General features: G+C 35.9%; 2 protein-coding genes and 2 pseudogenes across 5 annotated transcripts; 3 read left to right on the top strand and 1 right to left on the bottom strand.

The window, feature by feature from the left end:
- Positions 1 to 720: 720 nt before the first annotated feature.
- On the top strand, positions 721 to 1,689 carry LOC147947887 (putative F-box protein At1g53550 pseudogene; annotated as a pseudogene).
- Positions 1,690 to 2,118: 429 nt separating this feature from the next.
- LOC104779355 (putative F-box protein At1g61060 pseudogene) lies at positions 2,119 to 3,027 on the top strand (annotated as a pseudogene).
- Positions 3,028 to 3,497: 470 nt separating this feature from the next.
- Positions 3,498 to 7,109, bottom strand: LOC104778317 (uncharacterized). Of its 4 annotated transcripts, none has more exons than XM_010502740.3 (7): positions 6,406 to 7,109; positions 5,694 to 6,068; positions 5,547 to 5,599; positions 5,236 to 5,273; positions 4,811 to 5,129; positions 4,427 to 4,725; positions 3,498 to 4,356 (listed from the first exon to the last, which is right to left on the bottom strand). In XM_010502740.3, exons 1-7 carry the CDS (start codon positions 6,416 to 6,418, stop codon positions 3,738 to 3,740), a joined length of 1,716 nt encoding a protein of 571 aa, XP_010501042.1. In that variant the 5' UTR covers positions 6,419 to 7,109; the 3' UTR covers positions 3,498 to 3,737. The 4 variants fall into 4 exon arrangements, with proteins under 4 accessions (XP_010501042.1, XP_010501041.1, XP_087363221.1 ...); XM_010502739.3 differs by having other exon boundaries at positions 6,394 to 7,105; XM_087507095.1 differs by having other exon boundaries at positions 5,537 to 5,599; positions 6,394 to 6,644.
- A 1,648-nt stretch (positions 7,110 to 8,757) lies between these two features.
- Positions 8,758 to 10,304, top strand: LOC104778316 (F-box protein At1g53790). The gene is given in 4 exon segments (XM_010502737.3): positions 8,758 to 8,924; positions 9,039 to 9,254; positions 9,257 to 9,698; positions 9,701 to 10,304. Coding segments are annotated over 4 exon segments (1,257 nt in total). The 5' UTR covers positions 8,758 to 8,858; the 3' UTR covers positions 10,234 to 10,304.
- Positions 10,305 to 15,697: the final 5,393 nt, after the last annotated feature.

The raw sequence follows: 15,697 nt of genomic DNA, 5'->3' as shown, positions 1-15,697 counted from the left end.
TATCAGAATTCTTCGTAAACAAAGAAAAAAACAATTTGATTCCCATTTTGTTTTCAAAAATCTGTGAGCTTTGATTCTTAACGTAAGAAAAACTTCGATTGACAATTATTTAAATATTATAATTAACATCTATAAACTTAATAAAATTTTTAATTATTATGAATATGTAAAATTAAAAAATTCTAAAATACTATATAATGTGGTTATATAGTAGATGAATTATAAAGAGAATATGTTAAAATTAATAAAATATTATTAAATTTGTGTTAACACGGGTTAAATCCTCATTTAATTATTTATCAACACTACTAATATTAGAATATTTGACATAAAATCAAGTTGATTTAACTAAGATTGTATAAAATAATTAAATCATTAGGAAAAATGTGACTTAATCACAGCGTATAATTACTGATTATTTATTTAGATCCCTTATTTTTTGTTATAATAATTAAAAATCAAAATAGAATCTCAAACACTAAACAAAACAAACTAAATATAACAAACAAATGGTTGCGAGTTAAATAATAATATAAATATTTAGCCCCACAACAACTAAAAAAATTTAGATATTCCTCTATTTACAAAATATTCAATATTTAACAAATAAATACAATATAAAATATAAATTATATGCCCGCCGAAAATCTAATATATATATACTTTGGTCACAACTAGGGTTTAGTCCACCGCCAGGAGGAGCAGTACGTTAACCTAACCATGTCCATGTGTGGATCCAATAAACCGTGTGGAGAATGTCCGATGCTCCCTGTTGATCTTGTCATCAATATCATGTCGAAATTGCGGATGAAGTTTATGGCTCAGTGTCGTTGCGTATCCAAGCTCTGGTCATCGGTTATTCGCCGTACAAACAACAACGTGTTGTTCCCGACCACGCTACCAGATCCACCACCGCGGATCCTTTTCACCATAGAATATAAAGGAGATTTGTTCCTCTACACTTTACCTCAGCCTATCAATCCGGATGTGAAGACGTCTCTTGTAGCCACCTTCCATCATATGACTTCCGGAAAAGATCTCTATGAAGTATGTCAACCTATCCAAGGACTGGTCTGTCTTTAACATACTGATGAAGAGAATTATACATTTGCGGTGATTTCTAATCCCATCACGGGAGAGTCTTTAACCTTGCCAATGGAGAAGGTCAGTTCAAAGGCAAGAAAAGAAAAATATTATTTTGGGTATGATCCAATCGACAAACAGTTCAAGGTATTGCGTATCACCTGGTGGAGTTTTCCTTTCAAAAAGTGTTCCAATGAGTATCACGTTCTCACAATAGGGACTGAGAATGAAAATCTCTTATGGAGAGAGGTCCAATGTTGCACAACTCTGTATCCTCTAAACGAGAGTGGGATATGCATTGATGGTGTTATATATTATCCGTCGGAAATGGAGAAGGGAAAACTTACAATCGTCTGCTTTGATGTTCGGTCTGAGAAATTCAATCTTGTTAGCGTTGGTCAAGACTTGGCAACAAAGATAGACTCTTCCGGTTTCACTTTAGTCGAATACAAGGGTAAACTAGGTGCTTATAAGAGTGATATCTACCGTGATTGTTTTGAGTTGTGGGTTTTAGAGGATGTCGAGCAACATATATGGTCAAAGTGTGTCTACCAAATTCCTCCTCTATGGTTCAAAAAAATGAGCCATGTATGCTGGAATGATTGATAGTTGCGAAATGGTGTTTGTGTTTGACCAAAGTAAAACGAGCTATGCATGTCCTTTCTTCATTTTATACTACAATCTTGAGAGCAACACTTTCACCACACTAAAATTGGAAGGTTTATTATTTGATGAGTTTTCTCAGTACAGTAGGGTTCACGCATTTACAAACTATGTTGAAGATGTGAAGCTTATGTAAGTTATCTATCTTTGTGTTTCTTATATTTCTCCATATTTTGAGGTGACTATTTCTCTGCTTAGTTATGTTTTCGGCTTCTAAGCCAATGATAAAAAAAAAACATATATACCATTGTTTGCTTTAATATTGGGTCTGAGAATTTCAGTTTTTATACGTTGAACAAGAAAGATTGATAATGATCATGAACTAAAAGGAGGTGTTAGTGATTGTAATATTGAGCTGTGGAGATATTGAATATGTTCATCTCTTCTTCACCTCAACCTCAAAATCCAGATAAGTATCAATCTCTTGTAGCCACTCTTCACACGAGGTCCGCCACAGATTACTGTAGTAAAATATGCCCCCCGGTCAATGGTTTGGTCTGTCGTCAGTATACTGGAGAGGATCATATATATGCCGTGATTTCTAATCCTATCACAGGAGAGTACGTAAGAACACCTGAAGTGACAAGAGAGGCGATTCATACGTCAAGGGAAAAAACTTGCTTTGGTTATGATCCGATTGAAAAGCAGTTCAAGGTCATGTGTATGACCTGGTTGTCTTGTGACCGCTCACACGAGTATCAAGTTCTGACATTAGGGACTGGAAAACTTTCTTGGAGAAAGATCCAATGTTGCACACCTCATGATCTTCATGAAGATGATGGAATATGCATCAACGGTGTTTTGTATTACCAAGCAATCATTGACCAAAAAAGTTCCATCGTTTGCTTTGACGTTAAGTCTGAGAAGTTCAGTTTTGTCAACATTGATCATTACTTGGCAGCAAAGATCTTCAGACCTTTGATTCTGATAAACTACAAGGGTAGTAAATTAGGTATTATTCATTGTGATATTTACTCTAATTATTTTGATTTGTGGGTTTTAGAGAATGCCGAGGAACATAACTGGTCAGACCATTTCTACAAAATGCCCGAAGTGATGCATCCAACCCGAATAAAATCAGTGTTCTCTGCTGGAATGATTGGTAGTGGCGAGGTTGTATTGTATCCAATATATTCACATAATTCTTTATACATTCTCTATTACAACCTCGAGAAAAACATTATCACAAGCGTAAGTGTTGAAGTTCCAGGACTTGATTATGCTGTGTATCATGAAGTTCAAACATTTCCAAACTTTGTAGAGGATGTGAAGCTGATGTAAGTGTTTACTTCTTCCACACTGAACTACCCACATGATCTCTGTCTTGTGTCTTTTGATAAGGTTTCTTTGTAGTTACTATTTCCCTTATTTGTTTTTGTTATGAGTTATGATTCTAATGTTGATTTCCGATGTTATAATTCTTCAAATAATCGAAAAGTTATGAAGAATTAGTTACTAAGCTGAAACTGGGACATACAATTGAGTTATCGATACAAATGGTAGCACATCACAAACTGGCAACTGCCTCTCTCAAGCATGATGAGGCCAATGCGTACAAGCCAAGATTTTGAATCACTAGTAATTGAAACACATGTCTTTTTCTCTGCTGAATCGCTATAACATTACATTTCCTCATGTCCAGTTGATAGAAGAAGTTAGGCTGCTTCTGTAACTTCCATGAGCCTTCCATGAACCCACTTCTAAAGAGTTTAATACTACAAGTACAAATTTGAGAGGAACATCCTAAAGAGTTTTTGCAGTCGAAAGAGATTTTGTTTTGTAAACTTAAGCTTATGGAAGCAGTACATCTTTGTAGAGTTTTGTTTACTAAGCTGAAACTCTGAGATACAATTGAGTTATAGATACAACTGGCACATCACAAATCTGGAAACTGCTTCTCTCTCTCAAGCATGAGACCAATATTATAAGCCAAAATTTTTGAATCACTAATTGAAAAATATGACCTTTTTCTCTGCTAAATCGCTACAACATCAGGCTGCTTCTGTGACTTCCACGAGCCTTCCACGAACCCACTTCTTCGTTACATGTCCTGTTTCCAAAGATGCAACCTTTTCGTCCATCCCGTGGTAACCATTTGGAAGAGGATGATCCTCAGCATCAGCAGCATGTCTTCTGACAGCTCCATTAGACTCTGCCGGTGGATGGACTCTGGTTCCGTTTGGTTGTGGAACTATCCCGTGTTTGATATCTTCTCTATCTCCCTGGGACGTGTTGGATCCTTTTTCAGAAACAAACTGATCTGTAGTACCTTCTATGTTGAATGTTGGCAAATCGCTAGATCTCATGTTCAAGTGAAGAAGACTTTCTCCGTTGATAGGGAATGTGTGTGTTCCGTTGATCTCTCCTGGTTGTTCTTCTTGATCGTGTGCATCTTTGGTCTCGGATTCACTGTCTACCTCTTGAACACTATTATTAGGGTCAGTCCCATCTTCATCTGAAGCTATCTGCCTCATCTCCATAGATTCAATCAGCTGTGTTGCTTCTGCGATGAGCTTTTTACTCTCTAACAAAGATGCTTGAGCAACCGGGCTTTTCAAAGCAGCAATCTCAAGGACTTTCACAGCTTTCTCAGCTTCTGAGATCAAAAGCCTACGCAAAAAAAAAGGTTAAATTCTTTTGTTAACTATTGACAATTCTGTTTTTTTAAGTGGGGACTGACCTTGCTCGTTCCACAGCATCCATCTTCTTTGATTCTTCCGCCACTCGTTTTGCTCTGATGCTTTTTATCATTTCTAGCTTTGAACTTGCCATAGGATCTTTATACACAGGCGTTTTTCGCTTCCGTACTTTCACTACTTGAACTTGGCTTTGCCGTTCGGTTTCTGAATCCCTTGTACTCTTCTTTGCAGGATTCTTCTTTCTCGGCTCTGTATTGCTTGGTCTTCTACGACGCCTCTCAACACCATCAGTTATACCGTGATACTTTGCCAAGCCGGAGCAAACCCTTTCACGGTAAGACTGATAAAGAGAAAGCAAACTGAGTTAAACATGGCCAAGAACAAAAAACATCAAGCAAGTAGATTAAATTTACTGGACAACTCACTGGATCAGCCCATTTAGCAGCTATTGCTTCTGCAATTCTCCTTCTTTGTTCAGGAGATTTTGGCGCTCTTCTGTTACTTTTAGCTCCTCTAGCGGCTTTCCTCTGCTCAACACTTTCCAGCCATTCCAGTTGATTCTGTTGATCCAAGATGTTGTAAGAATCCCACTGAAGCGTTTCCTCATCTATATATCCTTCTTTAGCAGCTTCCGCTATCAAGTTTTGCCACTCGAAATGACATGTCTCTTGCACTTTTCTCCTCTCCTTCCGCCTTGCCCATCGCATCCGCACTCCTTCCCCAATTTTTATCCGTGTCTCCTTGCTGGCAAATGCATGCAAATTTGGGAAGATAGTATTATGATAACAAAAGCAGAACAAAAACCAAAAGGTCCAACAAGTTTAAAGGCAAAAGAAAAACCGGTACTGACTTTTGTGCGTGCCCAAGATTTGCTAATTTCAGCTTGATCTGCACATGACGAAGACACAAAGGTTCTATGAGGGGTTGAAAAATTAGGGCAAACACAAAACGCCCTAACATAACATAAGTTTTACCTGCAACGCTTTCCTAAAGGTATATACCTCAAGACAAGAATAACAAAAGGGTAGTATCTGTTTGACAAAAGAACATTTTTTTGTGTGCACTAAGCCACTAACAATTGATATCGGTACAAGACCCACTAGAGTTACTACCGGCGACTCCTCTAAGAACACACATAGTACCATTCTTACATGACATCACCTTTGGGTCTTGCATAGCAATCTTTGTCCGTTCTCTAATCTTCTGTAGGGTCTCTGCATAAAATCAAAAGTGAAAAAGTATTACAATGTGTCCAACTAGAACCAACTGATATACTGTTGTAGATACGGCTGAGCAAAGACTACTCACCCGGACTATGCTTCCTGCCTTTGTTCCAAGGAGTGTTCCCTCTATTTGCCTTAGAAATCCTCATCCTTCTCAACTTTTCTCTATCATCCACTTGTTGCAACTCTTCGCCATCATCAGCACTTCCATTTCGAGCATCAGAGGACACCGAAGTGATCTGTTGGTTTTCTTTCTGAGCAGGATACTTGGTTTCAAGAGTGGCCACTGCAGTGATAAGGACTTTGCCTCTTCGGACATGAGTATGACCCGTGTAAAATTTCAAATTCTTGGAGAAACGGGATTGTCTCCATGGATTAGGTAGAGTTTTAGCATGGATAATACTCTGAGCCCCCAATGGAACAAGATGAGCTTGCAAGGAAGGTTGGATAGTAGCAATATCTGCAAGATTACACATAAGGTTCAATATCAAAAATCAAAGGGCCAACTGGACAAAACACTAGTGAACACTCTCTCTCTATAAACTATGCAAAGCAATAGTCTTTTCTCAACCCAGTAACTATGAATTTGTTGAATAAAAAAGCTTAGACCTAAGATTGGAAAATGTAATTAATTGTTACTCAAGAATGATACCTAGTAGAGAAGAAACAAAATTGAAAAGAAGGAGAGACTCAAAATACTGAAGTAACCAAACAAAACCCAAGAAAGCCAAAAGAGTAAAAGCCATCAGACGGAGGATAAATGTTGGAAAATTTTGAAACTTTACCAGGAAAGGTACCTAAAGAAGGCATTGGGAGCTCATTCAGCCCAAGAAAACGAAAAAAGAAGAAAAAACTCGAAACAGTCTGCTCTGCAACACCAACCAGAATGTATTGTAAGATTACACGGAAATTGATGTTCCTCTCTTACTGTCTTAGAGAGGCGAGGGGTTTTGTGCAGGAATTTAAGACAAACAAGGATAAGCCACACAATAGCAAAATTTCAACGAACAAGATTGATACTTCTGGCCTGTCTGGCTTTCACGCAGCAACAAAGAGAGGCGATGGATAACGAGACCCGACTCGTTCAAATGACCCGACCCGTTTTACCCTTTACTGGGCTAATGGGCCTTAACCTTTTATATAATAAGGATATTAATACGCCGACGTATCATCCGGGTCGTTTTGTTTTTTACGACCAAACTAAGTTCAAATTGGTTCTGTCTGTAATTCAAACTAAGTACCAACCCCCAGTTCACCACGATGGGATAAATTGATTAAAATAAAATTATTACTGAATATTTAAGATTTATTTGTGTAAAATATGAAAGTAAAGTTTTTTTGTTTATTCAAGTTTGCGTTTATTTTCTAAAATACGTTTCATTTGTGAAATATTTTAACTTGGAAAAGAATTTTAACGTGGTGTAGAAAGTTTTGATGTCTTTTTGTGTTTTTTAAAATCAATTCATATATTTTATGTTTCATACTATGTCATTGAATAGATAAAAAATTATTTTTTAGACTAATCAATTTAATTTAAACTAATCCTAAGTTTAAAAAATGCAATGAGAAAAATGTATAAAATGGTAAATAAATGAAAAAAAAAGTTATTGCTTGTGAAATGTAATTTACTTCTAATAATTAAATATATTATGAAATTGATAATTCTGGATTTTAATTGTTGATTAAATCTTCCACTTTTAAAAACTAACCGAAAAGAACATTGTCTTATATATGCCAATGACATATCTATGTAAATAATAATGAGATGTAAGAATATTTATTTAGAAAGACACATGAGCTATGTGAATGCGACACCTCAGCCTTTAGTGAGATTGTTTTCTCTATTAATATATAGGAGATATATTATGAAATTGATAATTAAATACATTTCTGGATTTTAATTATTGATTAAATCTTTCACTTTTAAAAACTAAAAGAAAAGAACATTGCCTTATATATGTCAATGACATATTTATGTAAATAATAATGAGATGTAAGGATATTTATTTAGAAAGACACATGAGCTATGTGAACACAACACCTCAGCTTTTTGTGAGATTGCTTTCTCTATTAATATATAGGGGATATATTCTGAAGTTGATAATTCTGGATTATAATTGTTGATTAAATCTTTCATTTTTAAAAACTAACAGAAAAAAACATTGTCTTATATATGTCACTGACATATATATGTAAATAATAATGAGATGTAAAGATATTTATTTAGAAAGGCACAGGAGCTATCTGAACGCGACACGTCAGCTTTTTGTGAGATTGCTTTCTCTATTATGAAATTGATAATTAAATACATTTCTGAAATTTAATTGTTGATTAAATCTTTCACTTTTAAAAACTAATGGTAAAGAACATTGCCTTATATATGCCAGTGACATATTTATGTAAATAACAATGAGATGTAAGGATATTCATTTAGAAAGGTGTATGAGCTATGTGAACCTGACACCTTAGCTTTGGTGAGATTGGAACAATACTTAGGTTCACCCCTAGGGGTGAACCTCTCCTTTCACCTCCTTATAAAATAAGGAAATAAAATCTGTATACATTATTGTAAAATTAAAACTTTAAATCACTTTTTTATAAATTCAAACCGACATATAATTTCATTCTGATTGTAAAATCTAAACCCTAACCATCTCATTTGTAAACCCAAACCGACATATAATTTCGTTATAATTGTAAATTTAAACCCTAACCATCTCATTTGTAAACCCAAACCGACATATAATTTCGTTCTAATTATAAAATATAAACTCTAACCACCTCATTTGTAAACTCAAACCGATATATAATTTCGTTTTAATTATATAATCTAAACCCTAAAAAAATTATTTGTAAACCCAAACCGACATAATTTCATTTTGATTGTAAAATCTAAACCCTAAACAATTTATTTGTATACCCAAACCGACACATAATTTTGTTCTAGTTGTAAAATCTAAACTAAACCAATATTTAAATTTCCTAAATTAAAAGTATATATAATTTGTTTCTTTAATTGGTTTTGCTTTTTAATTTAATTTTAATTTATTTTTAAAATGAGATAATGTATAAAAGATTTTGATTGGTTGAAAAGAATAAGGTGAATGGAGAGGTTCACCTCTAGAGGTGAATCCAAGTATTTTTGGTGAGATTGCTTTCTCTATTAATATATAGTGAATATCAATCTCTTCTCACTTTAAAAACCTTAATAAGAATGTCAAATCTCCGATAAAAAAAAAAGTTAATAATAATGGTGGGAGATATTGAAGACGAGATCAGAGACGAGAAGCATCCTCATCCTCTCTTCAAGACTTATGTAAGTGTTCGCCTTTAGAACCCTCGTGATTCATTCGAATTTAGATTGATGCATACTGATTTACTTAAAGGTTATTATATTGATTGATTTTGAGTTTTGCTTGGTAATTTCCAGTTTGATGTTGGGGTTGGTGATAAAGTATCCTCCCTCAGGGATCTTGAAGAAGGCAAGCCGCCTGTGGGATGTTCAAGAGAAATCCCAATGGATCTCCTCATGGATATTCTTTCGAGAGTTCCAGCAAAGTCTATAGCTAGGTTTCGTTGCGTATCGAAACTCTTGGAATCCATTCTTCGCAGTCCTTATTTCACGGACTTGTTCTTGACGACGACGACTCTTTCAGTTCACCCCTGCTCCTTTTCACCGTGGAAGATAATGGCAAGTTATTCTTCTTCTCTTCACCTCACCCTCAAAATCTAGATGAGAATAATACCTTTCTTGTGCCCACCCATTACCAAGTTCAACATAAGAACTGTCCCGCAGATTTTTTGTTTGTGATCGATTCACCTCTTTGTGGATTTATCTGCAATCGAGATAAGGGGAGTGAAGAGACTTTAGTTCTTTCTAACCCAGTCACAGGGCAGTCTGTAACTCTACCCAAAGTGGAATTGAAGAGTGTTGATCATACTAAGACGACAAGAGCTTACTTAGGGTATGATCCGATTCACAAACAGTTAAAAGTGTTGTGCATCAAGTCGGGCGTTATCCCTAATACGTGTGATGAGCATCAAGTTTTGACATTGGACTCTAGAAAACATTTATGGAGGAAAGTCCAATGCAACCCCATTTTCCTAATTCAAATGGAATATGCATAGATGGTATTTTGTATTATACAGCTGGGTTGTTTATAGGAAACAAAATTACCACGATAGCGTGCTTTGATGTTGTGTCCGAGAAGTTTAGCTTTATCAACATAGATGAATGCATGTGGATCACTATTTATTCTACTTTGATCAACTACAAGGGTAAATTAGGTGCGCTTCACTTTAGTTTTTTCTCTCGAAGACTAATTGAGTTGTGGGTTCTTGAAGATGCTGAGAAATATATTTGGACCAAATATATTTACGCATTGCCTCCTTTGTGGAACGACATAGTTGAGCGTACAAAATTAGTCATTTTCATTGTTGGAATGACTGGTGGAGGTGAAGTTGTCTTGTCACCTTGCTACTGTCCACTAGACGCATTTTACATATATTACTTCAACCTTGAGAGTAAGACTCTCACAACAGTTCAAATACAAGGTCTTGAAATGTTTAAGGGTAAGAGACTTTACACCTCTCTAGACTATGCTGAGAATTTGAAACTTATCTAAGTTTTCAACTTTATGTTTTAAAACTTTGTCTAGTTTTTTTTTTCCAGTTGATTAGTAGTGTCTACATTTCATTCTTTTGTTCCAAGTACTGAGTATGACTAAAACGACCCGACCCGTTTTCTTTTAATAATAATAATAATATAATTAAATACTCCATAATATTTAATTACAACCCAATCAATAAATAACATACACAGCGGAATACATATAACAAAATTCACCAATACAATATATTTCATAACCATTCTATCCACCAACCTAACATGCTTGTGCATAAGGTTCCAACATAAATAACATAACCAGGAACACACAACCGAGATCCTAGATCATCCTCCTCCTCATCGCCATGATTCCACGCTACACATTACCTGCGCCACAAACACAATGAGATAAGTGAGTATTACCAGAAACACCCAGTGAGACGATCCTCCCGTCTACGAGTTATACACACAAGCAAAATCAATAGTACAACCACAAATAAAACATAACAAACCAGCCATTAAACAGAACATCCGATAACATATTCACCACACCTACACATCATCACACAAAATAAGTCATACAACTCAATCACTCATATAAGCTTATGGTCACGCAATCACCTTAACAAGCTGATTCTAACAACAAATACAACCAGGAAAAACTCTCCTCACGTCTGAAATAGCCCAGAAACGTCCGTTAACTATCAAATCCCTCCGGTGAAAATCTAGCCCTAGATGTCACGAAGCTTCCCACAAAATCTCGTGCCGATCAGAAACCAGACAAAACAACAATCTCAGTTACAATACCCAATGGTCCCAATTCGCATCTGAGATAACATGTCTCACAAAAGTTTGAGTACGATCTGATACGTCGAAACCGTTTACTCCCAAACCCTAACGATTTTGCTCCTTCTCCTTCTCTCTAATACAAAGCTTTGTTGATCTCTTTCTCCTTCTCACTAAATAACCAAGAGTTCTCTCTGTTTCTCTCTTTCTCTGTCAACCACAAAAGAGAAGGAGGCGTCATCCTCATAAAGAAACAAATAGGGCTTTTTGGTTTAATCTAATTAAACTAGGTTTACCTAAACAAGAATTAATTAAACCATCATTTGATTTAATTAATAAATCGACCAGCTTAGTACACCAACCGGAAATTAAACCGACTCCACTCCAATTCTAGATATAAACTTCAATATTTCATATTTTTCATGAAACAGGCGTTACAATTCTCCCCCTCTAACAAAAGATTCGTCCTCGAATCTGAACACACTGCCACTCATCTGCAAAACTCCTCCAACCACCACCACAACGGTTCGCACCACCTACCCATCCGGTCTACCGCAACCAGAACACCACCGACCCAAACCAACCTGAACCCATCGGTCAACCCAAACATGACTCTCCCAATCACCACAACTCTGGCCCCGACCAACAGAAACATGACCCTCCCGGTCAACACACAGAAACCCCCGAGATTGAACCCCCATCAACCCCGAGATCCGCATCCGGTCACAATAGGAAATATGAGATTGAACCCCAATTAATCTCCTAAATCCTCATCCGATGACACTAAAAAAAATCTGAGATTGAACCCCCATCAATCCCCAAATCTGCATCTGGTCACACTGCTTATCCCCATGTCCTTGACACTTTTGACCCCAACTCACCTGTTCTTAGGTCGAAACCTTCAAGCCATACCGTTCTCACTCTCAAACCCCCCCATCTTCGAGCCATACCGTGTCACCGTCAGGTCGTCACCCTCGAGATCTCGGTACCAAGATAATCCCCATCTCCTATGCCACCCTCAAGACCGCAGTCCCTCGAGCTATCGGTATCTAGGGAACCCCCGTCCCCTAAGGAGAAACCCAATCTCCTCATGAGTTGTTCAGGACTTCGTCCCTATAGCAACCATGTCATAATGTCTATAAGCATTTCCTCAACCAGGACCCACCCCCGTGATCCTCTTAAAACATCGCAATTTTCTACCAATCACCAGATTCCCTCCCGGAACATCACCTCCACCTTGGCCACACTGTAAAACATCCCAACCACTTTGCGTGTTCACACACACTCTTTCCAGAAATAGACAAGCTCAAACTTTTCATAAAACTTTCTATTTTTAGAAACTATCTATTTATGAAAATTTTCCATTTATAGAAATCTCGAGCTATTTTCTTTTCCACATGACACACAAGTCCCAAAAGAAAAAATCCATAATAAATCTCCACGCTAACTTCTCGGAAATCTATTTGCAACACATCCACTTTCACAAATCACCGCTAACGGTATTTCTCGATCCACCTCTTCCAACACTTTTAATTGCACATTGCACTTCCCGTAGAGAAGCTAAAACCACATCACAGAAAACAACTTACTGTGGAATCTCATTGAATGATCATAGAGAATGATTCAAAGACTCCAAACTCACTCAAATTGACTAACTACTCATAATCAATTTCCATCACACAACAACCATTCACAAACATCATGCACCAAGCAACAGGAAAATAATTCCACCAATTAAGTTCCCTTAAACCACTATAAACCATCCATTAACCTGCTCTAGAACCGTAAGGACTCTGATACCAAACTGAAACAGTCTGACCTGTTTTTTTATTAATAATAATAATATAATAAATACCCGATAATAATTAATTATAACTCAATTAATAAATAACATGCACAGCGGAATACATATAACAATAATCACCAATACAATATCTTTTCTAACCATTCTATCCACAAATCTAACATGTTTTTGCATAAGGTTCCAACATAAATAACATAACCAAGAATACACAATCAAGACTCTAGATCATCCTCCTCCTCATCGCATGGATTGCACGCTATACATTACCTGCACCACAAACACAATGAGATGCGTGAGTATTACCATAAACACCCAGTGAGACGATCCTCCCGTCTACGAGCTATACACACAAGCAAATCAAGAGTACAACCACAAATAAAACATAACAAACCAGCCATTAAACAGAACATCCAATAACATATTCACCACACCTACACATCATCACAAAAAACAAGTCATACATCTCAATCGCTCAGATAAGCTCATGGTCACGTAGTCACCTTAACAAGCTGATTCTAACAACAAATACAACCAGGAAAAACTCTCCTCACGTCTGAAACAGTTCAGAAACGTCTGTTAACTATCAAATCCCTTCGGTGAAAAGGTATCCCTAGATGTCACGAAGCTTCCCACAAAATCCCGTGCCGATCAGAAACCAGACAAAACCACGATCTCAGTTACAATACCCGATGGTCCCATTTCGCGTCTGAGAAAACGTGTCTCATGAAACTTTGAGTACGATCTGATACGTCGAAACTGTTTCCTCCCAAACCCTAAAGATTTTGCTCCTTCTCCTTCTCTCTAATACAAAGTTTTTTTTAATCTTTTTCTCCTTCTCACCAAATAACCAAGAGTTCTCTATGTTTCTCTCCTTCTCTGTCGACCACAAAAGAGAAGGAGGCGTCATCCTCAAATAGGGCTTTTTGGTTTAATTAGATTAAACCAGGTTTACCTTAACAAGAATTAATTAAACCATCCTTTGATTTAATTAATAAATCGACCATCTTAGGGCCTGACTGGTTCAAACGCTGCGTTTGCGGTTGCGGTTGCGGGAGATTGCGGAAGCGGGTGGTTGCAGTTTCAAGCGTTACTGAGCGTTTTGAATGACTGGTTTAGCGTTTTAAAATGGGTGTGTTTGTGTGAGTTTTAGGACTGGTTGACCAGCGGGTGCAATAGCGGTTAAAACATAATAAATGTAAAATATAATTATATAAATGTTTAAAAACATCAAAAAAATATTAAACTTTATTTATAATTAAAATTCATTAAAAGTACTAAAATAATTATTCAAAAAACAAATATTTTTCATATTAAAAATACTTATTACTTTATGCATTTGGCTTTTTACCAATTTATCAAGTAATTTTATAAATGATAAAAACATATGTTTTAGATAGTAGATCTTCTTTCTTAAATCTCACACACTCAATAAGTTCCGTGGAGCAGTAGTTGCATCGGTAGAAATGATCAAACGAGAGTTGAAAAGAGTCGCTGGTGATTTGTTTTTATATTTTTCACAAATAATCTTATTTTCTTAAATTTCTAATAAAATGTTATATTTATTTAGATTTTTTTGAACTTACATGCGATATGCCATTAAATTTACGTCAACTTTTCTGGGTTATTGTTAAGTGAAATCTTATTTTCTTCGAATTTTTTATTTTTTAATATTCTCAATTGTATCCGTACATTATTTTCTCCCATCCTTAATGAATAAAAAATATATTAAAAAATTATTTTATTATCATTGATTTGTTTCATGTTTAAAAAAAAAAATTCCAACCGCAATCGCCCGCAACCGCAAACGCTTGCGGGAAGCAGCTTTTGGAATTCAGTGGTTTGAAGCGGTTGGAAACGATTTGGAGCAGTTTGTGTGATTGGTACCAATCGCTAGCAACCGCTACCAGCCGCAAACGCAGCGTTTGCGAGAGGTAGCGGGAGAACCAGTTAGCACCTTAGTAAACCAACCGGAAATTAAAACGACTTCACTCCAGTTCTCGATATAAACTTCAATATTTCATATCTTTTCGGGAAACGGGCGTTACAATGACAGAGGGGTCAACACATTATTAGAAAAGAAAGAAAATTGGAAAAAAAATTGAGAGTCTCAATCAATACTGAAGTAGAATTCTAAACAGTAATTGTTGATATGAGAAACAACAATTTAAAGTATTGATCGACAAGTTAAGATTTGGGCAAGCTTTTGGTAGAAACCAGTATGAACTCAGAAGAAATGACAAACTGGACTGAAATTTATGCTCTTTTCTTATATGTTCTTGCGAAGTTACAAGTGAATCCTTTTCTTATCTCAGCTCGAGTATTTAAATGATAACTACTTCGAAACTATCACCTAGGCATGACCAAAATCAAACCGTAACCGTATTTCGGACCGTAATCGGACCGTATCCGAACCGTAACCAGATCGTAACCGTATAAAATGGTTAAAAACCGTAACCGTTAACCGTAAATATGTGGTTAAGTTATATTAACCATAACCGTTAATTAACTGTAACCATATCAAAACCATTGGTTAACCGCATAGTTAAACCGTAATTTGTTAATCGTAACTGTTTTAAAAATGTAATAAAATATACTAATATTTATTTATTTAATATGAATTATATGATATATAGAAATATGAATACACTAAAAAAAGATATTAATTATAAATAAATAATATTAATTATATTATATCATCAAATAATGTTAACCGTATCATATTATCAAATAACCGTAACTGTATATAACTGTAACCACTTCAACTGGAACCGTATTTAACCGTAACCGTTTAACCGTTTAATAAACGGTTAAAGTTAAACAAAATTTTTAACCGTAACCGGTGGTTGATAAATCATAACCGTGATAATTGTAACTGTGGTCATGCCTACTATCA

The sequence above is a fragment of the Camelina sativa genome, chromosome 3 (genome assembly GCF_030686135.1).
Source record: "Camelina sativa cultivar CO46 ecotype springtype chromosome 3, ASM3068613v1".
Classification (NCBI taxonomy): Eukaryota; Viridiplantae; Streptophyta; class Magnoliopsida; order Brassicales; family Brassicaceae; genus Camelina; species Camelina sativa.
The sequence above is the reverse complement of the archived record's forward strand: the minus strand, read 5'-3'. Positions and strand labels throughout refer to the sequence as shown.

Excerpts from the sequence above, each read along its gene's own strand:
- LOC104778317 (XM_010502739.3), bottom strand. The coding sequence starts at position 6,418 with ATGCCTTCTTTAGGTACCTTTCCTG. Across the intron at positions 6,069-6,393 it reads TTCTTTAGGTACCTTTCCTG|ATATTGCTACTATCCAACCT; the intron begins GTAAAGTTTCAA and ends GTAATCTTGCAG. Across the intron at positions 5,274-5,546 it reads TTGCTATGCAAGACCCAAAG|ATCAAGCTGAAATTAGCAAA; the intron begins GTGATGTCATGT and ends CGTCATGTGCAG.